This window comes from Canis lupus, chromosome 16, assembly GCF_048164855.1.
Source record: "Canis lupus baileyi chromosome 16, mCanLup2.hap1, whole genome shotgun sequence".
NCBI lineage: Eukaryota > Metazoa > Chordata > Mammalia > Carnivora > Canidae > Canis > Canis lupus.
Window position 1 is genome coordinate 11,932,504 of NC_132853.1, and position 27,938 is coordinate 11,960,441.

Consider the following 27,938-nt stretch of genomic DNA (forward strand, 5'->3'; position numbering starts at 1 on the left):
GGTGACAGCTATAGGGCCACATGAGTTTCTCCTTTATTCCGTCATTCATATCATGTCACCATGAGGGCTTTCTTGGCACCAGTCACCTGGCGGCAGACCCAGGGAACCCGTGGGGGCTAGCAGCTGTTGCCTCCCGGGACACTGAGCTCAGTTCTGGCAGAGGCAGGGCCCCAGGCAGCCCTGCCCTTACAATGAGGCCGGTTCTGGGGGCACCCAAGGTTGGAGGCCTGGGGCTGTGGCAGATAAGGGAGGCAGACCCGCCCACTACTACCCCCCCCCCCGCCCCCCGGGAGCCAGCAGGCAGGGCATCGCGGCCACAGCAGGGAGCAAGGCCCTGCCCAGCTCCTGTGGTCACAGGGGAGGGCGAGTAGGATGAGCTGCCAGGCCGCCAGCGCTTCGGGCGCAGATGGTTCTCATTCCCGCTGCCTCTCTTCTGTAGGAAAAACAAACTAGCCCAGGGCCAACAGGCCCTTTTTTATCTTCTGTTTATTTTTGTTGCCATTTGCCTTTGCCTGTGGGCTGCATTCTGCTGAGGGTCCGGTGTGGAGGCCCTGGCATTTCCCTGACCTTGGGGCGGCTCCCCCAGGAGGGGCCGCAGAGCTCCCGAGGCAGGGAGCCCACTTCCTGCTCCCGGAGCTGGCACTGTCCCGTCAGGCCTCAGTGACTTTGCCAGGGTTTGGAGTCTTCTGGCGGCACCAGGACTGAGAACTGCAGGAAGGAACTGGGTGAGACCCAGGTGTGCCCTGAGGGCCTGCCATGTGCCCATTCCTAGGTCAGGCACTGCCCTGGAAAAGTGCCCTAAGGCCCGGCGGAGCCACGAGTGGGTGGCCAGGAGGCCGCAGGGTCAGGTCTCAGCCATCAGGGCTCCCAGGCGTTCACAGAGGAGGAGAGATCGCGCGCTGGGGTGCTGGGTATGGGCTGGTGGCTGGGGGGGGTGTGGGGGGGTGTGGGGGGGTGGGCCCAGTGTCCTTCCAGGTCCTCAGAGCCGTCCAGATTGCACACGTAAGACCGAGGTTGGGAGGGTGAGGGGGTGACCCCAGGTTTCAGGGGTGAGAAACAGTTGGGGGGCTGCCCAGTCCGGGCCACGCAGGCCCTGGTAAGTGTCCATCCCCTGGCTCCCTGGGTGCTCCCAAACCAGGGAGTCCACACGGGGCACAGAGCGGGCAGTTTGTCGCCAGGTCCCCAGGTGTCTCTAAAGGAGGCAGGGGGTCATCTCCCATGGCCAGCGCCCCTCCTCCCACCACCAGCCTGGAGAAGGAGTGGGCAGTTGGGGCTGGACAGCAGGATGGCGGGAGGGCAGCGGATGACCGAGGGGGGCTGGCTGCCTGCCAAGTCAAGGCAGGGCGCCTCAAACGGTCCCTGGAGCGGGTGGGCAGGCCGCCCCGCTGCACTGCGCCCCGACGCCCGCGGGTCCCCGCAGCTCTGCCCTCGGCGCGGGCGGGGGGGGGGGCGGGGCGGGGCGGGGGGCGCGCTGGCTCCGAGGCCCCGCCCCCTCCCCCCCCCCCGCGGGCGGCGGTGACATCACGGCCACGGCGGGAGGGGCGGCGCCCCGCGCGCATCACTTCCTCGGCGCCTCCCGCGGGCGGGTGGACCGACCGACGGACGGACTGACGGTGCCGGCCGACGGGGACCGGCGCAGGGCGGCGCGAGCGGGGCAGTGCGCGCCCCTGGCCCTGGGCGACCCCGGCCCCATGGCCGGCCCGGCCCCGTCCGCCGCCGACGAGCTGCCCGGCCCGGCGCGGCGCCTCTACTCCAGGTAGGCTGGGCGGCCGGGGGGGCCTGCGGGGCCGGGCGGGGCCGGCGGGGTGCGCGGGGACGGGAGAGAGGCGGCAGGCCCCGAACAAAGGCTGCGGCGGGCGCACAACGTGGCGGGGACGCGCCCTCCCTGCGGGCTGGCGGCGGAGGCGCGGGGGAGGAGGGGTGCGGGGCGGGGGAGCCAGGGATGGGGCAGGGCCGCAGGGGGGTGGGCGCGGAGGGTGGGGGCCCTGGGGCTCCCGGGGCTTGTGCCCTTCTGAGTCCAGGGCTGGTGGGGGTCGGGGTGGTTGGCTGGGATGGGCTGCTGCTGGCTGGACCCCCCTCACCCGCACAGCGCCTTGGGACAGGGGGCGGGAGACCTACAGCTGTGCTCCTGACAGCTGGGTGGCCTGGCACAGCAGGTGTGTGGAGGGGGGCTGCCAGGAGCTTCCCCCGAGCTGGGCACCACCACCCCACTGCCCTGGTCTGGGTTCTCAGGAGGCAGCATGGCTGAAGGGATCGGGCTTCATCATGGGTGGGGCCTTGTCCCCCGAGGACCCACCAGGAATCTGGGGTTGGGGGGGTGCCGCAGGTTCGCATCCAGGCTGCAGAGCCAGCCAGCCAGGTGAGGTGTGTGCCTGCCTGAAAACGCACCTGCCTCGGGGCAGATTCATGGATGATGCCAGCGGTCCATGCTTTGTGCTCCGCACTCGTCAGGGATGACAGGGTGGCCCTGCCCACCTGCAGTGCATGCCTGCTTGGTGACTCCGGGCCCGTCCGGGGTGTTCCACACCGTGATGCCATGTGCCGGCCCCGGGCGGACACAAGGTCCTCTGAGGGGAACAGACTGCGCCAGGGACTGCACGGGCCCAGTCCAGCACTCAGCACCAGTGCTGGGCAGGGGCCACTCGCTGGTGGCAACTCCCACAGGCAGGCCTGGCTGCCTCTAGGGAGCCTGACCTGTCCCCAGCTCGCACGGACACCATCATCCTGGGACCTGGCAGCCTCCCCAGCTGCTGAGCCTTCCGAGGGCCTTGCCTTGCCTAAAAGGATCCTCCAGCCCCAGCTGGGCAGAGTGTCAGCAGCAAACCTCTGCTGGGCGCCACCCCCCTCACCCCCACCCCCACCCTGCAGAGTGAGGCCCTAGTGGCGAGTGAAAAGGAGGCCTTGCCACTCCTCCCACCTCGGTCTCTGTGCGACTGGCCAGAGACACAGCCTCCATTGTGTGGTCCCAGGATTGAGTGCCGAGCCCTGGCTGCTGGGCCCCATGGGGGCGGGGGTGTGCGGGTGGGTTTGCTGGCAGCTGACACTGGCAGCCCGCCCTGAGGATCTCCCCCCAGCACCCCTGTGGGAATGGCAGGACTTGATTGGGCAGCTCCCAGCCATGTGTGCGCACATGTGCGTCGGGGCTTTAGTCCTGGGAGACCTTGCACAGCTGAGCATGGGGCCGCATCATGCTCATGTCCACATCCAGCATCTTGGCTTGGGAGTCTGGGGTTGGGGCCCAGCAATAACACGCCAGACAGGACCCTAGCGGAGCTGTCCTGGGCAGGGACAGGCTCTGAGGGGATACCGGAGACGCCCTGGGCCCAGCCTGACATCCTTGCAAGCTGAGACCTGAGTTGAGCTCAAAGGGGCAAGCCTGACATAGATTTGGGGTGCATGGCCCCAAGCCCTCCGTGGCCTGTAAGGGCACCCCTAGGGAGTTTGTGTAGCCACAGCTCCAGGTGGGCAGGGCAGTGCCTGCTCAGAGCTGGCTTTGGGAGGCTGGCAGGCAGGGATGGGAGTCGGGGAGCCATGTGTGAGGGCATCCTGGATGGGTGGGGGCCTTTAGCTAGAGAGGAGGGAACTGCTTCCTCAGTCCAGCATCCTTGGGCCACAGTGGCTCGGGGCTGGAGGAAGGTGTCAGAGGGTCATCGGGCCAGGGAGCCCACCTGTGGCAGGGCAGCTGAGGGGTGCAGGGAGCCCGGCCTGTGGATGCCCCATGACAGGATCTACTTGATTCGACTACTCTGCCAATGGCTGTTTGTGGGGACCTCTGGGCTGGGCCTAGCATCCTGGCTCTCTTCCCATGCCAGATTCCTGCCTGGTGACACAGGGGTCTGGGGGACATGGGCTTGGAATGCACTCTGAGAGGGACTTGAGCCTGAGTGTGCCCATGAGCCCAACAAGTCCCCAGATGGGGCCCTGGGGAGGGTATTGGGTCAGGGAGACAGAGGCAGGTGAGGCCGTTAGTGCCCAGAATTCTGCTCTATGCCCCTGGGCCCACTTGCTGGGAGCAGGGGTTTGGGAGGGAGGGGCCTATGGGCCTGGGGGAAGTGGTACAGGGGGTGGGCAGGTGGCCAAGAGGTCCCTAAAAGTGAGGAGGCCCTGGGTGGTCCTCTCCCTGTTCCCTTCAGGTAAGCACCTGAGTGTTCTGGAACTGGGGAGGGAAGAGTGAATGGGGAGCACCCCCACTGTGGGGTGACATGTTAGAGGAGTGCCCCAGACATAAGGCGGCCAGACAGGAGTGTCCTCAGGAGCAGGTCGGGCACCCTGCCATCCACCTATCCCCACGCACCTCCTTCCACAGGTGCCTGCAGGCACTGGCCCTGGTAGGGCCTCTGGGGAATAATGGCCTGGCCCCAGGGCTCCCTGGAAAGACAACCCTCAGGTGCTTTCCTAAGCGAGGTGACACTCATGTCCCCCCACAGCAATACCTGTCCCACTGTGCTCCCCGCCCTGTGCTGTCCCGAAATTTCCATGTGGGAGTCAGGGTGGCTCTGCTTTGGGGGCAGTGGGATGGGGTGAGCCAGGGACCTGGAGCATCTGCTCAATGGCCCAGTCTGGGGGTGACATCCCTGGAGAGGGAGGACAGTGGATCCATTTAGCAGAGAATGGGGCCAAGGGGGATACAAGTGGTGGGAGCTGGGGGCCTGGCCTGGAGACCCATGATGCGTAGTGCTGGAGGACTGTGTAGGGTCTGTGGGATAGACGAGTGGGGACAGGGGCCCTGAAGGAGAGCAGAGCAGTTTGGTCCAAGTGAGACTGGGCTGATGGCTTCTCCTGGGATGCTGTCTTGCATGCCAAGGCCAGGCTAAAAGGGTGTGGGCTTAATGTGGTGGCCAGAATAGTAAGGCCGGCCCCCTGGGGAGTCGATAACCATTTTATTAACTGGTAAGCCTGCGGGCAAGCAGCAGGAGCTTGGCAGACAGTATCCTGCATCCTGGCCACTGTGGTCTGGCCACTGGAAGAGCTGGCCTGGTGGCCCTTGCAAGGAAGGGCACATTGGGCAGTCACAGCATGAGGGTGGATCGGTGCAGGGGGATTTGGTCCCCCTGGGGCAGGACCTCCACGGACCAGTCCCAGAGGTGTGGGGTCTAATCTCTGCTGGGCAGGTGGAGGACTGCGGGTCACCCGCGAGGCATCCATGTAGCCTGGATGACAGATCCCAGGTGGGAAGGCTGTCCCTCCCAGGGTAAGGGTGGTGAGGCTGCTGGGGCCCTGAGATCTCTGGCCAGCTCAGCCCAGACCTGCAGAGGGTCCCGTGCCCCCAGGATAGGGCTCTTGGTGGCCCTTGGGGTGGACAGGCCGTCTGGAGGCTCCAGGCAGCCCTGCAGCGGGGACGTGGAGGCAGTGGGCAGGAAGGCCAGCTCCACAAACCGGCACTGGAGTGAGTGGTCCAGGGTGGCTGCAGACCAGCATGTCCTTGGGGTACACGGGCAATGCCAGGAGATAGGACCAATACCCACAGGCCTGCAGGGGCGGTGTGGGGAGACAGAGGCCCCAGAATCTTCTTCACTAAGCAGGGTCCTGGGCCTGGCCAGGCTGGGCACGTCTCAGGGGAGACAGGAGAGGGTAGGGAGAGGGTAGCCTGCAGTTCAGGCGGGTCCTGGGAGGCAGAGTAGGGGGCCTAGTGTTGATGTGCGGGTGCAGGGTTGGGGGCCCAGCTTGTTAATAGGAGCTGGATAAAAAGGAGGTGATGCAGGCCCTGCCCTGTACCTGAGCTGTCCTGAGGAGTGGACAGGCGTCCTGAGGGGTAGACAGGCAGCATCGGAGAAGCCTCGGGGCAGGGAGGAGGGTGCTTGGTCGGGACACTCTTGGGAATAGGGCCTGGTGAGGCTGGCAGCCTGGGACCAGGTCCTCCCACCTGTGCTCACCTGCCAGGCCCCCCTTGCCCCCCCCCCCCAGTGGCCAGGGCCTACAGAGCTGAAGCTGGCGCTGGCCCTGGCACCTGCCTTGACTTTGTATCTCTGGAATGGCCTTTGCCCTGGGCCTCGCACTCGCCCTTTGACTCGGGTTCCTCCATATGCTCTGCTCTGACTAGCTTTGGGGAGCAGGGCCCAACCTGGCTCCCCAGTTCCCTCTGATCTCAGAGCTGTACCCCCTCCTCTTCCCAGGGTCCAGAGCCTTGGAGGCCTCTGCTGCCCCAGTGCCTGTTGCCAAGCCAGGCAAGTGGCCTGGCAGAGTCTCCACCCCGCGCCCCACCCCCCCCTGCAACCCAGACCTGCCCTCTCTGCTGACGATGCTGATCCCCTGCTCTGAGCTGCCCTGATCCCTTGATCCATCTCAGTTGCTGGAGGCCCCAGACACCCTGCCTAAGGACCTGGGGTCTCTTGGAAGCCAGAGCCTTTGGCCCACCACTCTGGGGTGGGTGGAGGCAGGGGACCACGAGGCGGGCACATCCCCAGGGCCAGCAGCCCGGGTGGGGCAGTTGTCGGCAGGCCTGGAGGGAGGCCTGGAGCCCCAAGATGCCGGCTGCCTCCACGGAGACCCAGCCTGTGGCCCTGAGCTTGGCAGAGAAGGCTGTCTGCAAGGTGGTGTATGGCGCCCCCCGTCCCCGCCCCCTGCTACTGCCCGTGGGCCTGGAGCTGTGGCTGCATGTGCAGAAGATGCGCAACCTGCGGAGGAAGAGGTGCGGTGGGCAGTGGGGCAGGGGCCGTGGAGGTCAGGGTCTGGAGGGTCTCGGGCCAAGTGGAGGACACCTGCCTGCCACCTCCTCACATTGCTGGGCCCGTGTGGGACCTGCCCGTATGTGATTCAGGATGCTGTGTTGGGCACCCCCTCACTGTGCCCCTGGGCCCTTGACACAACCTCTCCCACGGTGATGGTAAGGACACATGTCTAGGCAGGAACGCTGGGCTGGGGAGGCCACTCCCCCAGTCGTGTCTGTCAGCCAGCAGGGTGTGCTGGGCTCAGGACCCAGCAATGTCAGACTCCAGGCCCCCGTCCTCCCAAGTCACCTGGGAGGAGAGATCACTCAGCCGCATCAGAGAGCTAGTGCCAGCTGGGTGAGGACGAGCCGCCCTTAGTTAAGGAGCCGTCTGCACGGTGGTGGCCAGGCCAGGGGATGGCTGCTGGGGGCTCCTGCCATATGGCATCTGATGTACCTTCCCAGAGTGTGGTGGGTAGGAGGCCGAGACCCTGGACCCCAGCTCTCCGAGAGGCCACCCAGGCTCTGCTTGAGTCTGGAGGGTGCAGGGCAACGCCAGGTCCTGGAGCCCACTCTCCACTGGGGAGTCCAGGCTGGGCCAGGGGCACTGTGACGGAGACCTCCCACAGAGAGCCCTGAGTCCGTGTGGTGTGGGGCTGTTTGGTACGCCGTCTTGTTGGAAATGTGTAAAGTGCCCATTTTCTTGACGATGTGGGAGTCAGGTGGACAGGGCACTCTGGTTTGTATCAGCAGGCTATGTGGGCAAAACGGCTGAGAAGTATGGCTGTGGGCAGATTTGTTTGTTGAGAGGATATGTGTGATTCTCCTCCAGTAACTGCTGGTCACTGGGGGGACATGGCCAATTTGGTGTGGACACCTTGAATTACCCTGCAGGCTTTCCCTGGACCCCGGTGACTGGGGTTGGCCCTTGGCCATGCAGAACGTGTCTCTCACTTTTCCAGGGCCATGTATGTGGCCACTGGGCCCCTCCTGCCACCTGCCTGGGTGCCCTGCAGCCTGGAGCCCCACTCTTCCCACCCTAGGGCAGGGCAATGTGCCAGGCCTTGAGGCTGGAACCCACAGGACCAGCTGGAATAGGGCAGAGGAGGAGACCGAGGTTCTAGGTGGTGATGTGTCCTACCCGGGACCCCACAGCAGGGAGAGCTGGAACCAGGGCCAGCCTGATCAAGTGACTGCCCACACAAGGCTCTTCTGACAGCCCTGTCCTTGGGGCAGCTCACCCAAGGCCCAGGGGTCGTGGGGCCCGCAGTGAGCAGGGCCCAGGTAACAGCTGGGGGGCTTGGACCCCACCTTGGGGGCTAGCAGGGCCTAAGGGTAAGGGGCTGCTTCTCTGAGGCCCCTGCCCAAAGGTCGGGAGAGGAAGCCTCCAGCAAGGGCACTGGTTGTCCCATGGAACCCCGGGCTCTTGCAGTTGGGCTGGGTTCAGGGCCAGGAACCTGGAGCAGTTTCCCACGGGTCCAGGGGTCGTCCATCCCGGGATGGGCCCTGTCATGTCCTCTTGCAGTAGCGCCATGGGGATGGGGAGACCTGGGAGGTGACCAGCTGAGCACTTAGCCCGTGGGGCTGGCTGACCCTTGGCTCCCATACAGCCATGCCCCCGAAGGATGGGAGGCGAGGACAGATGATGGCTGAGCCCCCAGCTGCCCACAGAGACCTTGGAGGGCGGGGCCCACCCTAGGACATAGGATGCAGTCAGCTCCTGCCCATGTGGCCTTGACCAGTTTTCTCTGAATCTCCCAAGGCCTCGGCTGTCCTGGGTGAGAATCAGGGCCTGCCACGGGCTGCTGTGGCTGCTCTGGAGGAGGGACGTGGCCCCAGGCCTGGGGGGCCCTCGTCCAGGTGCCCGAGACTTCTTGAAGGCTGTGGCCACCGTGGCCTGAGGGTCTTGCTATGGTCACAGACTCATGCCTCTTCCTGGGCTGAGCCCCGGGAGCGTGAGGGGTGTGCAGTGCAGCTGGGGCACAAGTGAGCCCACCTGGGGACAGGCACAGCACTGGAGCTGGCACTCGCTTCCAGGCAGTCCTCCAAAGACATTTCCGACTGTGTGCACAGGGATGGAGGGGGCCACCGCTCCCCGAGGGCCTCGTGGTCCTGGTGACACCTGGGCAGGGAGCACAAAGGCCCCGTGGGACCACGCAAGAGGTGGGCGGTGACTTGTGTCCCCTGCGCGCAGGATGGAGGCCTCGTGCCTGGAGCTTGCCCTGGAGGGGGAGCGTCTCTGCAAGGCTGGGGATTTCAAGGCGGGCGCGGCCTTCTTTGAGGCAGCGGTGCAGGTGGGCACCGAGGATCTGAAGACGCTGAGTGCCATCTACAGCCAGCTAGGCAACGCCTACTTCTACCTGAAGGAGTACGGCCGGGCGCTGGAGTACCACAGGCACGACCTGCTGCTGGCCCGGTGAGGTGCCCTGCGTGTGTCTGGGGAGCTCAGGGTGCCCAGGACCCCGGGGCGGGGGGGGGAGGACCGCACAGTGCCCCCGGCAGCGCATGTTGTCTCTCTGTCGGCCCGTGTTCCCAGCGTGTCCGCCTGCCCAACTCCGGAACCCCGTGCACACCTGTGTGTGGGCTCCATAGGCCTCACTGTTCTCTGGCCTCCAGGCCTGGGCCCGAGCTGCTCTTGCCCTGGAACACGCTCTGCTCCTCCTGTACGTGGGCAGTGGGTGCCCCACAGGCCCTTCCCTGGCCAGCAAGCCCCTGACGGCCCCTGACACCCAACCAGCCTGTCAGAAGTTATTCACACCACCGGGCCCCATGGCTCTCCCGGGTTCCATCCGGGCACCTCCCCAGGCCCTGACAGTGGCAGGCTGGGCCCAGCAGAGAAGTGACCCTCCCCTGCTCAAGCAGGGCTCCCGACCCGAGGGGCCCTCCCCACCCACCCCAGAACCTCAGCCCAGCATGGCCCCCATCGGCCCAGGGCTGGTCCTGCCAGGCCTCCCCTACCCTCACCTGGGCTTCCTGCAGCCCGCAGCATCCTGAGCCTGGCCTTTGGCCTGGCCGCACACTGCCCCCTGCCCTCCAGGACCATTGGTGACCGCATGGGGGAGGCCAAGGCCAGTGGAAACCTGGGGAACACGCTCAAGGTCCTGGGCCGCTTTGACGAGGCCGTCGTCTGCTGCCAGCGGCACCTGGACATCGCCCAGGAGCAGGGGGACAAGGTGGGTCAGCAGCTTCCAGGGCAGCTGCCCCTCCCAACCCCATGACCCGGGGCCTCATGGGAGGAGGATGGAAGAGTGACCCCTGACACACTGCAGGGCTGAGTCCCTAGCTCCCCATCCCCCATGTCAACTCTTCCTCTCACCGACCTCTCCCAGTCTGGCTCCAGAGGGAGGCAGGGTGGCGTGGCAGCTGGGGATAGAGTCGCTCTGGGCCTAGCTCTGTGCCAGACCTTAGGCTGTCCCACTCAGTAACCTCCCTCCATGACCCTGTGACATAAGCACAGACGAGGAAACATGATGGCTTGCCCCACGTCGTATCTCATGGCAACCGGGCCCGGCTGGGAGCGCCCTCCTTCCCCTGGCACCACACAGAGGCCTGGCCACCCTGACGGCAGAGACTGAGGGCTGTGGGTACCGGATGTGGCTGCACCTCCTCTGCTGAGTCGGTCCCAGGGTCGTTTGGTTGCCTCATCCTCTGTCCACAGAATGGCAGTCACGTGCCAGCACCCCCACCCCTCCTTGGGGCCCCAGGCCTACCTCAGCATCCACACTTGCCTTTGGGGCTGTGTCTGTGGGTCCCCCCAATGTCGGTGCTGCCCTCAGGTCGGGGAGGCGAGGGCACTGTACAACATCGGCAACGTCTACCACGCCAAGGGCAAGCAGCTGTCCTGGAATGCTGCCCAGGACCCCGGGCACCTGCCACCCGACGTCCGGGAGCCACTGCGCAGAGCCTCCGAGTTCTATGAGTGAGTGGGGCGGACAGGGGCACCTGCAGAACCAGCGGACCGGGCTTTGTCCACGCTCTCCTGGCGCTTCCCGGGCCACTGCCACTGGCCCAGGCCCAGAGCACCCATGTCCACCCCATCACCTCTCCACCAAGCCCGCGTGGTGCTGGCCAGTTGACTCTCCTTCCCCACCCCCCCACTGGCCCCGTCCTCAGGGCCTGCGGGGAGTGCACCAAGCCTCCTGCCGCTTCCCTGTGCGTCAGTCCCCCACCCAGTGCAGAGAAGCAGGGAAAGCACCAAGCAGAAGCCATGGGTGGCGTTTAGAAAGCACATGGCTGGAAGGGGGGCAGGGACATCGGCCAAGCCTCGTGGGTGGGAGAACCTTGCCCCTGAAAACCAGAGTGGGGCAGGCGAGCCCCGGATGCAGGCCTTGGAGCTCATGGTACCTGCTGGCAGTGGCACCAGAGCTGGGGGGCCCACCCTGAGCGGCCCTCATTCTGGGGCACACTCCTGGGAGGAACCGAGCAGAGGACACCTGTCCGTCACCCTCTAGGCTAGGCGGGTGGGTCACAGGGCCCCTGCTTCCCGGGCATTGAGAGGGACACAGCTCAGATGGATGCGACCCCCAGGAGGAATCTGTCCCTGGTGAAGGAGTTGGGTGACCGGGCGGCCCAGGGCAGAGCCTACGGCAACCTAGGCAACACCCACTACCTGCTGGGCAGCTTCATGGAGGCCACAGCCTTCCACAAGGAGGTGAGTGCACTGTGGGGCCCCCAGCCACCGTGTCTGTGCGTCTGTCATCCACATCGGGTCCCGCGGCTACTCTGTAACCACCCAGCCTTGGGTCTGTATCCTCAGCGCCTGGCCATTGCTAAGGAATTCGGAGATAAGGCAGCCGAGAGGAGGGCCTACAGCAACCTGGGGAACGCCCACATCTTTCTGGGGCGCTTTGACGTGGCCGCCGAGTACTACAAGTAGGCAGGCCTGCCCCCCAACCCCTGCCCACCTCCCCACCCACCCCCACCCCTGCCCGCCCCCACCTGCCCAGCCCGGGGGCCAGGTGGGGGGTTCTGGCCTGTGTCCTAGGGCTATCAAGGGCAGAAAGCACCACAGCCCCTTCCCTTGGTACGTGCTGGCAGAGGCCACTGTGTGCCGGGGACACAGTTGGCCACAGCTCGGGGCTTTCTGATGCTAGCTGTGGGGGGGAACCCCCAAAATGTCTTTACTCCCCACGATAGCTCTGAGTGCACGTATGATCCTTGTACGGACTCAGAAGGTCAGGACCATGTGGGCTCCTGGGAGTCCCTGACCTGTGCCCGGGGAGCCCTGTGAACCATCTGCAGAGCGGTGGCCACCATGTAGAGACTGGGTCATCGGCCCCAGGTCCCGGGCTGAGCTTTACCATCCTGAATCAGGAGCCCGGGCTGGGCTGTGTTGTCCCCCAGCCCTCTATGGAGACTCTGGTGGGATCCTGGGGCTGAGGTCACAGAGCAGGTGGGCTGCATCTGCATCGCCCACTGCCCACCCCTCAGATGAGGGCCATGCACAGTGCCACGCCCCCTCCATTTGGGACTGACCCTCTGTCCTCTCTGCAGGAAGACACTGCAGCTGTCCCGGCAGCTCAAGGACCAGGCAGTGGAGGCACAGGCATGCTACAGCCTGGGCAACACGTACACGCTGCTGCAGGACTACGAGCGCGCAGCTGAGTACCACCTGCGGCACCTGCTCATCGCCCAGGAACTGGCTGACAGGTTAATGGGGGGTGGGGGTCAGGCCTGGCCCACAGGCCTCCAGACAGTCCTTGAGCTGCAAACTGCTTTCAGCGTGGCCCTGCCCTGCTGCCGAGCACCAGGAGGCCTCTCCGAGCAGGACGGCCTGCCTGGCCTCAGCCTCCCTCTGCCATTGGGCCATGCCGTCCCGAGTGGGACCGCATGAGACCAGGTGGGTGCCGGCTGGCCACCTGTGGTGACCGTCAGGGTAGGCTGGTTGGGGATCAGCCCCCTGAGCACCCCGTGTCTGCGTAGCCTCAGTCTCTCAGGAGACACAGAAGTATCCTACATGCATGGGTGTGGGGTGGGCGGCCAGGGCAGGGGCAAAGGGGCTGCTGGCAGGCTACTCTGTTGGGAGGCTCCAAGTGGCTGGCCCTTGCTCTGGCGGGCGATGGCGCTCTGGAACTAGATGGTGACGGCTGTGGATCAGAAGTACACACAGAGCTGAGCATATGCCCAAGTGGTTAAATTTATGTTTTGTGATTTTTCACCTTAATTGAAAGATTGATGACCTGAGGGACTGCCCCTACCTCCTGCCCCCACACCCAAGGGTGGAGGAGAGCCTCACTGGCTGGTAGGGGACAAGCGAGACCCGCAGGAGCCCCAGGCCTGCCGGCTCTGCTCCTGTCACAATGGGCCCGAAAACCGGGGGCTGGTGGGTGGGCTGGCGGGCCTGGGGGCTACAGATGTGAACTCAGTGTCCCACCCTGGCAGAGTGGGTGAGGGCCGGGCGTGCTGGAGTTTGGGGAATGCCTACGTGTCCATGGGGAGCCCGGCGCAGGCCCTAACTTTCGCCAAGAAGCACTTGGAGATCTCCCAGGAGGTAAGCCAGGCCCGCCCTCCTGCCCTCCCCAGCCAGTGCCTTAGCGGCCCTTGGAGGTCTCCAGGCGCTGCCTGGCCCACTTTGGACCAGGCTAGGTGCCTCCGTGCACTCTGGGCTCCTGCCGGCACTCCTCCTCATCCTCTCCAGGCTGTTGCACGCTGGCCCTGCCCTCAGAGGCCTAGTGGCTGCTTCTCTGCCGTAGCCAGGGGGTGCGACAGGGGAGGGGGCCCTGTTTGCACCCCTAGAGTGTTAGCATTCCCTGTGGGCCGACCCTTGACCACGTCCTCTGTCCCTGATGGAACTGGGCCGGGCCAAGGTGGAAATGACCTGCCACAGGCAGCCCAGGGCACGAAGGCATGGCCGCCCCTGGGGGCCCCTCCTTTGCAACTCCCTAGCTGGACATCTCCTTAGGGATGGGACAGGGTCTCTGAGGGCCTGTCCACGCAGGACCCTCCCACTATGGTCAGCGCAGCCCCTGATCACAGGGCCATTACAGGTGGCCTCCTGTGTCCTGGGTCTTTATCTCAGCCCTACACTCCTTGGGCCCCAGTGGCACCTCCTTCCAGCACACGCCTAGTGCCTGCCCTGACCCACCATAGCCCCAAGCCTGAGTGGGCAAGACCCATAGGAGCCCAAGTGGTAGGGGGAACAGGGAAGCTTGGGTCAGAAGAGTCCCCCTGGGGCCACCAGCAGGGCTGGCCCCCATGTTCCCCCTCACCCGCGCCCCCAGAGCTCCACTGGAGGTCCAGCCACGCCCCACCCCCCGCTAGTTCTTGGGCAGTGCACATCACCCCTCTGTGACAGGGCCCTCCTGTTGAGCCTCTGCTCTGAGCTAGGGGCCTGCGGGGTGCATGGGTGGCTCAAGAGACTGGGAAAGGTGGAGTCTGGGGCAGGCCACCCACCTTTGGGCGGGTGCTCAGGAAGGAGTGCCCCACGTGGCACAAGGCTGGCTGCCTGAGGCCCCAGGTGCTCCCGGGGTGTGAAGGGGGCCCACGTGGCCCCCCTCACCCAGGGACAAACACCCAGCCTCCACCCCTGAGGCGTAGTGAGGCCCAGTTTCCTTGGAGGCTGGAGGCTCAGTGGCTGTCCACAGGAGCCTCCCAGCCCACCTGCCCGCTAACCTGGCCCTGCTTGGCTCTAGATCGGGGACCGCAATGGGGAGCTCACCGCCCGCATGAACGTGGCGCAGCTACAGCTGGTGCTGGGCCGGCTGACCAGCCCAGCGGCCACAGAGAAACCGGACCTGGCTGGCTACGAGGCCCAAGGTGAGCCCCCAGGCTGGGTGGGCAGGGGCATGGCAGGAGGACCACCCAGGGTACGTGGGCCTTGGGGCAGTGCTGGTCTCTGGCAGTCTACTAGGAGGTGGGCTCTGCCCCCCGACAGGAGACTCTCTGACAGAGCTGCCCAGTAAAGGTGGTAAGCCCCCTTCCCTGGGGGTGTCTGCCTCTGCCCCACTTCTCCGCCCTGCCCTGGAGCTCCCCGTGGGGGTGGAGGGTGACTGGGTGTCCAGGGTGCTCAGGGCACAGAGGGAGGGGCTTGTTCCCCCAGGGCAAGTTAGGAATCGGGACTGGAAAGTACAGGGGACAGGGACAGTGTGGGAAACATGTGGCCTGGATGTGAGGCCTCCAGGCCAGGGCTTCATGGTCGCTGGGGCAGTGAGGGCCCATAGTCACCCTGAGCCCCCCAGTTTATCACCCTGTGACACTGTGGCCCGCATGAGGAGGAGGAGAGGGCCACTTGCTGCCCCTGATTTAGAGCTCCACTGGCTCCAGGCTGAGGGCTGGGCCTAGGGGCCGCAGTAGCCAGAGAGGCCTAGAGCCCTGCTCGTGCTCAGGGTGCTAATCAGGTGAGGCCCGGGAGGAGCCAAGGCAGCTATAATGACCTCATTCACAGGCCGCTGGTTGCCCCATACAGTCAACATTGTCAGGCACACAGGGGCACGCAAGGACAGAATGTTCCTTGTAGAGCAAATGGATAAAAAGTACGGGGCCTGGGGAGGGGTGGGGTGGGCACCCTGAGCTGGCTTCCCAAATTGCTGTAGGTGGGTAGGGTGGGGCAGGCTCCGCTTGGGGGCTAGCTACCCCCTCCCTGCCTGCATGGACCCCGACCTCTGGTTTTTGAGTTTGGGGGCAGTCTGGCCCGAATCCCCTTGTGGCTGTGTTCCTCAGGGGTGCCTGCCCTGCCCCCGCCCCAGGAGCCCTCCAGGCCTGCTGAGGATGAGGCCGGGGAGGACGAGGCCAGGGAAGTAGCTCTGGGCTACAGCAGGGCTTCTGTGGGTTTCTAGGAATGGCCTGTCCTGGGAAATGGGGCACATGAGTCACCCCCCGCCCCCAGACTGAGGACAGAAGTGAGGATGCGAGGCTTCTGGGATCTTCAGCCACCTTTGTTTTGGGGTGCTGTGGCTGAAGGGGATGGGATGGAGGAGAGCTCAAGGGGCAGGACTTTCCTGAGCGTGGGCGGCTCTGCTTGGAGCCCCTGGCCTTGCACGCCTCGGCCTTGGCCTTGGAGGAGCCCAGCAGCAAGGGGGGGCAGGGCTGGCCTGGGCTTCTGGATAGGCTCCCGTGGGGCTCTCCTGCCATCCTCCTTCGGAGCTGAGGAAAGGCGGGTACATCACGAGAACAAGGAGGCTCTGTCCACCCCACACCCAGACCCTTCCCAGCCAGGGCTCCCGGAAGCCCCCTCCCTGCCAGGCTGCCCGCAGATGCTGGGCTGCCGGCTGTCCTCCGGAGCCACCCACTCAGGCCCATGGAGGCTGGTGTGGGGGCCCCGGGCCGCCTATGCAACTGCTGGAGGCAGCGAGGTGCCCTGAGTCTGGGTGGCCCTTCAGGAGACCCCGGCCCAGGTGAGCCTCACTTACTGGGTGTACACGGAGTGGGGTGGTAGCCTGGCCCAGTGTCCAGAAACGAGCCTGAAAACTGACCCTCACGGCGCGGGGGAGGGTATGGGGGGGCACTTGTATGTGCACAGCCTGTCAGTCTTGGGGAGAGGTGAAGGGGCCAGGGGAGCCCTGGGAGACGTGTTAGTGGGGCTCACATTCTGGGGCCCTGGGAGGAGGCCCAGGCCTCCAGAGGATGAGCGCAGCTTCAGCGAGGAGGGTGGGGCCGCGGTGGGTGGGGCCTGGCTGGCTAGCCCAAGGCCGGACCCAGAGGGGTTTTCCCCCTGTCCTGATAAAGACAAGGGCCCTTTCTGCGGCTGGAGAACCCAGAACTGGCTATGGCTCAGTTTGTAGGTGGATCTCACCAGCCTTGCAACCCTCATCCCAGCAGAGGCCCCAGAAGGAGTCTGGGTGGGCGGGGGCCCTCCCTGCCACTGCTGCCTGGGCCTGGGTCAGTCCTTCCAGGTCTCCTGCTAACTAGCTGACCTGGTGATCTGCCCCAGCTGTGCCCCATTGTCCCCATCTGGGAACTGGGCCCACTGCTTGTCCTGAGGATAGTGCCTGGCAGGGATAAGGGCACTCCCTGGGAGTAGACACCTCACCATCCATCCACACTTGGCATTTATCCTGCAGTCCGTTCACAGGCCAGGCACTGGGACACACGGACTGTCCTCGTGTCTGTCCCTTCTCTGGCCGCTCCTGCCTCAACCTCCTGGAGCTTGCCAAGTGGGCCTGACTTCCCACATCCTGACCCTGGCTCTGCCCCTCCATGCCCTGTGACCTTGGCTGGTGATCACTTTTCTTGAGCCCCAGCATCCACAGTCCTGGGAGGGCAGTCAGACATGACAGTTCCTGGAAGCCCTGGACAGGGCCCCATAGATAAGCGCCAGGAAACACTACCTGCTGGTCATCAGGGAGTGGGTCCAGCGAAGGTGGCCAGAGATGACAAGTGTGCGGTGAACCTTAGTGAACAGATAAGAGGCTATGGCTGTTTGGGAGGAAAGAATGGCCATGAGGCTGGGTGCAAGTGTGCGTGGCCATGTGGGGGCCACTCCCCGTGAGCTCAGGCTGCGGATGAAACACCACAGACCAGGTGGCTTAACCATATGGATGTTTACTTCCCACAGTTCTGGAGGCCAGAGGCCCAAGAGCAAAGGGCCAGCACGATGGGGTCCCGGTTTACAGATGGAGTGGGGGGCCTGGGGTTGGTGGGAGCTCTGTGGTGTTTTCTCATAAGGGCACTCACCTCGACACTGGGGCCACCCTCGTGACCTGGGGTCACCCCAATAACCTCTCAAGGCTGCACTTCCTGGTGTCAGTGCGTTGGAGTTTGGGTCTTCAGCCTGGGACATGGGGGACACAATCGTTCGTTCAGTAGTGGTGACTTGTGAGCAAGGACTTGAAGGGGAGGAGGGAGTGAGCCTGAAATTAGATGGAAGACAGCTCTGCAGAGACCCTGGGGCCTGCACAAGCCCAGCTGGGAAGAGCTTTGGGAGGGCTGAGCCCCTCCCCGTGTCAGTCCCCCCTCTACCCCCCCCCCCCCCCCCCCCCGCAGGGTGAGCAGAGGAAGAAGATCCCACTCAGGCCCTGTGGGCGTGTCTCTGGGGCAAAGGGAGGAACAGGGAGGCAGGCTCAGATCCCAGCAAGGTGAGAAGGGGTCGCATTCTGGATTCGTTCCGAAGGCAGAGCAGCTGGGATCCTGGACATTGGGATGGATGGACAGTAGGAGGAGCTGGAAGGACACAGCCCAGCAGTTAGGAAGCCGGGTTGCCCGGCCCAGGTGTGCCGGGCTGCACATAGGAGGGGCGGGGGGCGCATCGCGAGCCTGCTGGGAACAGAAGCAATGATAATGACGAGGGAGCCGGTCAGACTCAAGCAGGAGTGGGGTGATGCTCAGGGAAGTTTCCAGACCTCACCCTCACTCTCGGGGTGGGCAGGACGGGAAGCCCGCTAGCATTGCTCTGGCTTGAATGCTGCAGTGAGGGCAGCATACCATCCAGACAGAGGGTGCATTTAGCCAGGCTCAGGGGGCCCTGGGGGGACCCGCCCTGGAGCCGGACACATGCTGTGCGTCACAGGGGCGTTTCAGCCTCCACCACAGCCTGGGCCGGACCGTCCAGCCAGACGGGGCCCCACGGACCCGGTGGGGAAATTGAATATGCCCCTGGGTGTGAGGGGGCAGCCAGCCTGCCCATGGCGGGAGATGGAGCTGGCCTGTCACCGGCCGCGGTGAGTAAAGGGCCAGCACATAGTCCTGCCGGTCCCGACAGGGCCACCCCACTGTCCCCAAACTACTCCCAGGGCTGGGTGGTGCCCAGGCCCCGGCTGGTGTTGGATGATCCCACAGTTTCCTCAGAGCTGCCAGTCTGCTCCAGGGGGTGCTGGGCTGCGGGGAGCCCTGCTCCAGCTCCTTTGGCCTCACAGCACAGAGTCAGGCTGTGTGCCCAGAGGCTGCCGGCCAGAGGCTGTTTGCAGTGGGCAGAGGCAGGCCTGGCACTGACCACCTCAGCCGAAGGGAAGCGGGAGGGGGGAGTGGGAGGGACGGACAGCCCCAGGTCCCGGACCCGCAGGGCCACTGATGCTTCCTGGAGCTGGCCACCTGGGACAGCAGCCACCAACGCCCCTTCTCCGATCATCACTGTTTTTCCACCCAAGGCCTCTGGAGAGTGGGGAGCAGGGGGTAGCATTCTCAGAACCTGGAGGTCAGGACAGGGACTAGGGCTCGGCTACCCGCACCATCCCCTTGGACACCTGCCCAGCTCTTAGGAAGCCTGGGGCATCTGGTTTGGGCTAGTCTGAACACCTGTGCTCCTGAACCAGCTCCTCTTCCCCTTGGGGACCAGATGTCAGGCAGCAGGTGTGGCCCAGGGTGGGGTTGGGGTGCACACCCCATACTGTCTGCTGCAGGCGTCTGTAGGGCGGCTTAGTGTCACATGTGGAGCTCAGTGTAGTGCAGGGGTGGCCACAGAAGGCAAGCCTTCCTCACGATGCAGCCTGTGGGTGTGCACAATGTGCCAGGCGCTGTAAAATGCTTCCATGGGTTCCTGTTGCATGGCCAGCTGCACACCTGCAGGTCCTGTGTGATGGGTGGGACATGGGTTCAAGGTGCGGTGGTGCCGAGACAGGACCCTGGAGCATCTGCCAGCACCAGAGGCCTCGCACATGCCTTCTTATACCCAGCACGTGTCTGCAGCAGGAGGGGCGCTTAGCTCCGGGGAGGACCTGGCTGCCCCCATGCGTGTAGATGAAGGGGTGAACTGAGTGCAGCTGATCGGGGTGTGAGGCCCCATCTGCATGGAGGTAGGGAAAGCATTCCAGGAGAGGACGTCACTGAGGCCGGTGGGGAAGCCAGGCCTGGGTTAGGAGCTCAGACACGACCTGTGGGGAGCACCAAGGCCAGGCCTGGCTGCCTGTCCAGCCCAGGGGTACAGGGTCATGCGGACATTGCATACGGTGTCTGCCTCCATGGGGGACAGTGAAGTGGGAGGTTCACCTGCCAGCCCACCTCCTGGCCAGGGGTCAGTGCCAGGCTGATAAGGCCCACTGTCTTTCAGGTGCCAGGCCCAAGAGGACACAGAGGCTGAGTGCAGAGACCTGGGGCCTGCTGAGGCTCCCCCTGGAGCGGGTGAGTGGGCTGAGGACGGACGGCTGGGGCCCCAGGGCTAGAGGGCAGCCGTCCGCAGTTAGAGGCTGAGCACGGGCATTGGGTTCATGAGGCCGGTGCAGGGCTTGCAGGGCTGCCCCCACCCACCCTATTCTTGTCTGTGTCCCATCCCCGCCACCAGTGACCAAGGCACCCTCCACAGCCGGAGACGCTGGACCGGCCATCGGCCCCCAGAGAAGCCCCCACAGGCCCTGTCCCCTCCCACTTCATCTCAGGGTCCCACCAGCCACATTCCCAGTCCTGGCCGGCCCCCACTCCTGTCTACTACCTGCCCCCTCAGACTCTGCCTCATGGGGAAGCCGAGCTGTTACAAGTGGACCAGCAAGGCCTTGGCAAACCCCCCACCAAAGCCAGGCAGGGTAGGGCTCCGGGTCCACTCTGTACCTGCCAGAGGTAGGTGCTGTGTAGCCCCAGGGGATGAGCTAACCTCTCTGAGCTTCTGGTTCCTCCGATGTGGATTGGTTTCAGGCATAGGTGCCCATCGGGAAGTCTGTTGAGGGACGAGGCTTGGGGCTGCCGTGGTCACTCATTGCTCCACGTGGGGTCAGCCATCTAGCTCCTCCAGGCCCCAGCCCTACCTCTCCTTCCCCCCAGGCCCTGTCTTCATCTGGCACCCAAGTGCCCAGGTGTGTGTCTGTGGGTCAGGGCCGCTGCATCTGCCAGCCTCCCTGGGGTCCTGGGACGGGGAGCGTCGGTTCGGGATTACTGGCCACCCCCGCCCATGCCTGGCCTTCCTCCCCCTCCCCAGGAGCAGAATGGAGACAGCCACCAGGTGGGGGAGTGGCGGGGGCCGGGCAGGGACATGCTCCCTCTCCCCATGAGGAGCAGGAAGTACCAGGAGGGGCTGGAGGCTACCGAGAGGCCCCGAGAGGGCGGCCACTCCCCGCTGGACAGCGCGGACGTCCGGGTGCAGGTGCCTCGCACGGTAGGCGACCTCTCCTGGGATGCCATCCCGTGCAGCAGACCTGGGCCAGGCCAGGCCACCCCCAGGGGCAGAGGCCACACGGTCCTGTGTCATCCCCAGGCCCACTGAGCGCAGGGCACAGGGCACTTGGTGCAGAAACAGCGTTCCATCAGTTATATCCGGCCTTGGTGAGGCCCAGGCCACAGAGAAACTGGACCGGAGGCCTTGTGGGTGAAGGTCTGCAGGGCAGCCTTGGGGGAGCCTTGGGGGAGCACAGGCCCCGGGCCCCGCCAGTTGCCCTGGTACAGGCTGATGGGGGACAGAGGGATGGGCCTCCTGCTGCCTGGCCAGTGTCCCTCTGTGTCCAGGAGGCAGGGTTGGCCTGTCTGGGCTGCTGGAAGCCATTGGGGTTTAGAAGGCAGCGGAGCCCAGGTTCAGAGGTCAGCCCAGAACACCCCACCCCATGCACTGGGCTCCAAATCTCTGGGAATTACTCTAAAAATAGTTTCCTCCAATGGCTTAATCAGCACCTTCCAGCATGGGCACGTGCTGGGTATGCCTAGCCCCACACGGCTGCTGTGTGCCCGTCTCCCCCGCCAGGCTTGGAGGGCCTCTGCCAGCCCTCACACTGCCCCTCAGCCTGCCAGCCAGAGTCGTGTCCGTGGAGTGAGGGGTGAGCACGGTGGGGCCACTGTCCCCATCACATGGGGGTTTGGGGTCTAAGATGGTGTGGTTGGGTGTCGTCAAGGGCCCCGGGCCCTCCACCCGGGCAGGACTTGGGGGGTGGGGCTGGGTCAGCCCCAAAGGTCAGCATCCACCTAGAAAGGATCTGGCAGGGGGCCCCTCAAACACTAGGGAGCTGTAGCAGGCTTTGGGACAGGAAGGCCCTTTCCAGCTGGTGACTTGGCCCCCAACTGGTGACCTGGCCCTGGCCAGGTCCCTGTTGTCGCCACGGTGGGGCGGGGGTGGGGGGCTTCTAGCAAATATGCTCGGGCTTGCCACAAGTACTGCGTTCAGAGGAGCCCTAGGAGGGGAAAGTGAGGCATGGGGCAGCACAGAAGCTAGCCTGAGGGCATCCAGCTAGGAATGGTGCAGCCGGGGGTCCCAGCGCAGCCCCTTGGAGAGCGCCACCAGGCTCCAGGCCATGTGTGCCTCTGGAGGGAATTTTGGCAGAGCCCAAGCCTGGGCGCACTGGGGGGCTGGAGCCCAGTGCCAGGCTGGTCCCCTGCCCCGCAGACACTGGCCCGGCTCCCCGCGGCCAGACCTCCCACCACCCAGGGCTCTGCGCAACAGGAAGGCCCTGGGGATGTCTCCATGCCGTCCGTCCTCCCCTCCTGGCTGGTCCCCTGGATGCCCTGGGTGGGGAAAGCACCCCACAGCGAGCGGCACGGGGTGGGGTGGGCCACGAGGGCCCTGGGGCTGCCAGCAGTTCTGGCTGCGTGGGGAGTGGCCGCGAGGCCCATGCCCGTGGGAGAGGCCGGCTCTTTCTGGCTTTTCGCCCGGCCCAGGAGGCCCCAGCCTCGGGAGTCGGGGTTGAAAGGAGAGGTGGCTTTCCCGGGCGGACCGGCTCTGGAAGGAAGGCGGCCCGTCAGCCAACTACAGCTTTCCACATAGGTTCCGTCCCCCTGGCCCTCCGACAGGGCCCCTCCAGGCCGGGCGGGAGTCCTTGTCCTGGAAATAATCTGAGTGTTTACAGAGCGTGCGCGCGCGCGCGTGTGTGTGTGTGTGTGTGTGTGTGTGTGCGTGCTGCGCGCACTTGTCTACATGTGCGCGCTAGAACCCGGGCGAGCAAGTGAGCGCCGTGGGGGGGTCAGGGGCCAGGGCGGGGCTGGCGCTCCCCCAGGGCCTATTTAAGCGCTGAGCTAACGGGGGCAGCACAGGCGCCACGCGGTCGTGAACAGCACACAGGGAGCGGCAGATCCGGCGTGAGTGTGGGGTCCCCTCTGCGGAGGCTCAGGGAACGCGGGGCCTGCATGACGCTGGCAGGGGGCAGAGCCCAGCTGCCCTCCTGGGACTAGGGCTGTCACCCCTGCAGCAGCCCAGCTGCCCATCTTGTCCGCTGCAGGACCACCCACCCTGGCCAGCAGGCAGGAGGGCTGCGCAGGGGCAGCCCGGGGCCAGGGGGTGCAGGGAGTTTGCGAGCCCCTGGCTGGAAGTCCAGCAGGAAGGGCTCGGAGAATCTGGGATAGAAGGAGCCAGAGCCAGGCAAAGGGGAGGTGGAAGCCTGACCTGCGAGGGCCCAGGTGGCCTTGCTGTCCAGAGCTCCCCCTGTGGGAGGCTCCTGTGGCCTCAGCCCCAAATCCCCCAGACCAGGGAGGCCGTGGCCCTTCTCAGGTGGTGGCAGATGGCTGTGCCCCTGGAACCCAAACTCAGCCCAGGGCAGGTGGGAGGAGTGCCGGGAGCCCAGGGTGACCGCCCTTCCGGGAGCAGCCTGGCTCTGTTCAGCTGGCCACAGGCCACCCGGGGTCCCCTGTAGTGGGCTGGGGCCTACCCCACACCCTCCTGGGGACGCAGGGCCCCTCTGCCCTCGACACCAGTTTTCCTTTCGCTCTGGGCTCCATGGGGTCTTGGGCCAGGACGTGGGACAGCACAGCCGCGAGTTGAGGCTTCCTGAACTATCTCCAGCCTTGGCTCCAGGCCTGCCCTGGTGGGACAGGGGTGTGGTCTGTCCTGTGAGCTCCGGCCAGCTGGTGTGGCTCATGCATGAGCTGTGCTGTTACCACCTGCTCTTGGCCTTTGGGGAGCCCAAGGCAGGCGTGTTTGGGGGAGTGTCCCCCACCCGCCCCTTGGAGGCATGCAGCCTCCCCTGCCTCAGGACCCTCCTCCACAGTGGCCTCTGAGGTTGTCAGCCAGCACCCAGTAGTGACATCTTGCTGTCGTGGTCTCTCCATGAGCCCAGCTCTGAGCGACCCCAGGAGCACCCCCCCCCCCAGCTGACTGGTGGACAGGCCAGGGCTGGGTGGGGGACACTAGCATCAGAGGGGAGGTGCCTGGAAGCCATCCCCTTCATCAGTCAGCCCTCAGGGCCCTGGACCGGATGCGGATGGGGTGAGGCTGCTGGGGGGACCCACCCTGACCCTGCCCTTCTGGGGGCTCCAAGAGACCACCACCTCCAGCCTCCCCTGTGTAGATGTGTAAACTGAGGCCCAGAGTGGGAGTGGGTTTGCCCAAGGTCACATGGCCCCTTGGGACTCAGGCAGGCCCAGTGGCCTGCTCACCTGCTTCTCATTCCCCCGTCCCCTACCCGGCCCCATCAGGGGGGCTTGCCTAGACCTAGCAGGTTGCCCAGGTCAGCCCTCCCCAGCCCCCCAGAGCAGACCTTGGGCACCTCACTAGCACGTGCAGGGGGAGGCTGGGGGATGTGAACACCTTCTCTTTAGCCTGAACACCCCACACCAGGATCACAGCCTCTACAGGCTCTGTTTTCTGGGCCTGCCCACAGGTCTGGTACCAATCTCCAGAAGGGGTGGGACTGGGGTGGAACAGAGGAGCCCTCACCTCCCCCAGCTGTGGTTCCTTGCTTTTGATGATGTGACCTGATGGTGCTGGCAGCCCCAGGGCCACTATCACCACTGCCAGGGTCCCAGCACAGGCCAGTGTCCTGTGTAAAGTAGCCAGTGAGGCTTCCTGCCTGGTCACTCACACATTCAGCAGACACTGGTGAGTGCTGTGCTGGGTGCCAGGCCCCAGAGGTGTAGGCACAGGAGGGGCTCACTGCAGGGCGCTGACACTGTGGGACAGTCCCCCCCGGGGGGGGGCGGGGGGCTGGTGACCCGCATGGGGCCCCTGTGGCCGAATGCAAGCCAATGTGGACACTCTCCCCCAGAGTATCCCTCGGGCACCGTCCTCCGATGAGGAGTGCTTCTTTGACCTGCTGAGCAAGTTCCAGAGCAGCCGAATGGATGACCAGCGCTGTCCCCTGGAGGAGGGCCAACCTGGGGCTGCAGAGGCCACAGCCGCCCCCACCCCGGAGGAGAGGGTCGGTGAGTGCCCCCGGGGACGCGCTGCATGTGCTGCACTCCATCCCCACTCCCAGCCCCCAGGCTGGTGGCCCCGGGAGCCCTCACTCCTGAGGGGCGGGGAGACCAGCTGCAGAGGTGCCCCCTGTCACCACAAGCTCCCTGTCCCCCGCCTCGCCCAGAGCCGCATCCTGAGAAGCGTGTAATCATCCCCGTCCTCCGGAACAAGCAGTGTCAGGGTGCGTCATGGGTGCAGAGCGGGCGTGGGAAGCCAGGCCTCCCTCCTGTCACTTCAGCACCCCCTGGGGGAGGGGGGGACGTGGGGCCTGTGGCAGGGACAGCCGAGGCCGGCTCCCAACACCGCTGGGAGCCCCACGCCCCCGAGAGTGTGGAGGGAAGGCCTGGCTCGGGCCTGATCAAGCCCGTGGGCCCCCGGCCTTGCCCTGCAGCCCAGCCCTCGCTGACGGCCTCCCCGCAGACCGAGGAGCTGCTGGACCTCATTGCCAGCTCCCAGAGCCGCCGGCTGGACGACCAGCGTGCCAGTGTGGGCAGCCTGCCTGGGCTGCGTGTCACCCACAGCAACCTGGGTCGTCTGCGCGGGGATGGGGACCCCCAGGAGCCGGGGGATGAGTTCTTCAACATGCTCATCAAGTGCCAGGTGGGCCTGCGGCTGGGGAAGCTGGGTGCTCACCCCCGCCCACCCCGGCCCCAGGGGGCTCCGGCTTGTCTCTGTCAGGCTGATTCAGCCGGTGTGGCCAGGTGCCTGCGGGTGCTCAGACCTGAGGCCCTGCTGCCAGGGCCCCAAAGGCCACCCGGACATACTCAGGCTGGCTGCTCCTTACCGGCAGGGGGGCCAGTTAGGGGGCGCCAGGCCCCCTAGGGTGTGGCCTTGGCCCAGATGGCACCCCCAAGCCGGGAGGGCAGGAGGGCTCTCCTCGTCGTGGGGTCCGGCTGCCTGCCCCCCTAGGCAGGACAAGATGATGGACGGGATGTCAGGGATCCTGTGAAAGGCTGCAAGAAGGGCAGCTCCATGGCTGGCCTGGGACAGTGTGGTTTCCAGATGTGACGTTCATTCCCACAGAGCAGAGGGAAGCGCAGCCCTGGGCGAGTCCAAAAATCCTCAAAACCGGCCCTTGTGGCAAACCCCTGCACCTCTGACCCCCCTGCTTGCATGGTCCAGCAACTGCACCAGCTCCCGGCCCTTCTGCTCCAGAGCCTGCACAGAAGCCCAAATGCCCCCACAGCTCCCACCCAGTCCCAGCACCCTGGCCTGATGGGGTGCCCTGCAGAGCTCTGTGCCCCAGCTCCCGAGCTCCTGAACACTTAACTGTCGGGTGATCTTAGGCGCAGTGGTGGTCTTGGGTAGGCCCCGCAGCCCCATGCCCGGCAGTCACTCAGCCCTCACCCCGGGGGGCCCAGCCAGAGGCCTCGGAGTCAAGGCATTACCTGCGGAGCTAGTCTTACCGGTAGATGCCGAGGTGGCCTGACCAGCCCTCCTGAGCTGGCGCCGCCCAGATCAGCAGCCCCTGCCCAGGTGGTGTCCCCGAGACCGCTGACCACCGGGCCCTCCGACACCACCAACCCACGTGTCTGTCTACCCAGTCCTCCAGGATCGATGACCAGCGCTGCCCGCCTCCTGACGTGCTGCCCCGAGGCCCCACCATGCCCGACGAGGATTTCTTCAGCCTCATTCAGAGGGTGCAGGCCAAGCGGATGGATGAGCAGCGGGTGGACCTTGCTGGGAGCCCAGAGCAAGAGGCGGATGGGAGCCCTGAGCCCCGGCAGCAGTGCCAGCCTGGTGCCAGCTAAGACTCCATAGCCTCAGCCAGGCTGGCCCCACCCCAACTCCTGGACTTGGGGCCAGGGGGCTTACACCTGTGATGCCCACGGCCCCTCGAGAAGCCCGTTCCTCTGGAGGCCATGGCTGGGTGCAGGCTCTGCACCCTCTGGCCCTTCCCGCTGTGCAGATGCTAGGCACGGCCCTCACGCTGTTCCCTCCCAGGGTGGCAGGCTCAGGCAGGGCTGCCCTGGGCGTGCGGGCTCACCCCAGTCCTGGACCTGCCCCTCCCCGCCCTGGGTCCGGCCTGCTGCTTGTTGGTCCCCAAACCCTCAAAGGCCTCTCCCCGCCCTGCCCAGCTCCATCCCTCCGTAGCGCCCAGCAGATGTGAAGACAGCTGCCTCCCCTGTGCCCCCGAGGGCTATTCTAAAGCCTTTGCTGTGGTGTCTGCCAGTGACACGGACGTTTTTGTCCTCCCAAAGGGGGTCCCAGGGGTGACGGAGCAGACATGCTGGCCCTGCCCCCTCACCCCTCCTCGGGCCACAGCATCAGAAAGCCTGGAGCCTGACGAGGCCATGCTGCCAGGCCAGGGCCAGGTCGCCATGCCCTGGGCACTCAGCCCCCAGCCCCAGCTGGCATCCAGCCCCGAGCAGGGAGAAGGCAAGGGTGGGGCTGAGCCGGGACACCCCTCGGCTCCAGCCCCAAAGCCCAGAGACACAGCGGCCTGGTTCTGGACACCAGCCAGCAGCAAAGTCAGCACCCTGACCACACCAGGAGTGGACAGCAGGAATGGGCCCCCAGGTGAGCACCCAGCCCTCCACTGGGCAGATGACATTACTGCCTTCTTGTGGGGAGGGTCCGGTGCCCACACGCCCACGTTGGCCCGTGGGCCAGGGTAGGAGGCCAGTGCTCCAGGGGCTGTGGCCACAGCTCTCGTGCAGGCCCCTGCCTTGGCCAGCCACCAGCCCCTCCAGCGAGTTCCTGGCCCCACAGCACAGCCCCTAGGGCATGAGGGGCGCCTCCTCCCCAGGGGGCGCCCCAGCTGGGCTCCTCGGTCTTTCTCAGTGGCTCTCCAAGTATGGGGAGGCTGCTGGACCCCCATCCACCTGCAGTGCAGCCTGGGGCCCAGGGGCCATGCCCCGAAGGGTATGGGTGGGGGCCCAGGTGCGGGGTCAGATGCACAACACAGGCTTCTTCTTGGCCGCCCCACATACTTGAATGTACATGCATATTTATTGCTCACATGTGTTTGCCATGCTGTCAGTGGGTCCTTTCCAACCCAAGGTACATTTTTTTGTTTTTCCCAAAAAAATAAAGTCTGCCAAGTGAATGCTGTGTCAGAACTAGTGCTAATGATGAGGGGAGGTTGGTCTTTTGGGGGGGCCCCAGGTGACGGATCTTATGTGGGTAAGCGAGCCTACACTGTGCAAAGGGCCTGGGCCACCACCCTGCTCCAAGCACACAAGCAAGGTGACCTAGCCAGTGATGCGAGCACCTGCAATGGCGCCAGCCAGCCACTTGGTGGCAGGTTGGGACCCTTGTTCACCTGGCTGTGGCGTCTATCCTGACTGGGCAAAGTCACAGGTGGTCCAGGTGCCCACTCGCCTTTCCAGTCCCGAGTCC

General features: G+C 65.3%; 1 protein-coding gene across 7 annotated transcripts; it reads left to right on the plus strand.

The window, feature by feature from the left end:
* The first annotated feature begins 569 nt into the window (after positions 1 to 569).
* Positions 570 to 27,645, plus strand: GPSM1 (G protein signaling modulator 1). 7 transcript variants are annotated; one of them, XM_072778683.1, is made up of 14 exons: positions 570 to 736; positions 8,841 to 9,062; positions 9,684 to 9,819; positions 10,423 to 10,565; positions 11,174 to 11,297; positions 11,403 to 11,518; positions 12,140 to 12,295; positions 13,028 to 13,136; positions 14,278 to 14,401; positions 19,566 to 19,636; positions 20,424 to 20,600; positions 24,406 to 24,562; positions 24,988 to 25,196; positions 26,141 to 27,645. In XM_072778683.1, exons 2-14 carry the CDS (start codon positions 8,842 to 8,844, stop codon positions 26,345 to 26,347), a joined length of 1,950 nt encoding a protein of 649 aa, XP_072634784.1. In that variant the 5' UTR covers positions 570 to 736; position 8,841; the 3' UTR covers positions 26,348 to 27,645. The 7 variants fall into 7 exon arrangements, with proteins under 7 accessions (XP_072634784.1, XP_072634785.1, XP_072634783.1 ...); XM_072778684.1 differs by having other exon boundaries at positions 570 to 725; XM_072778682.1 differs by lacking the exon at positions 570 to 736 and adding an exon at positions 1,604 to 1,756.
* Positions 27,646 to 27,938: the final 293 nt, after the last annotated feature.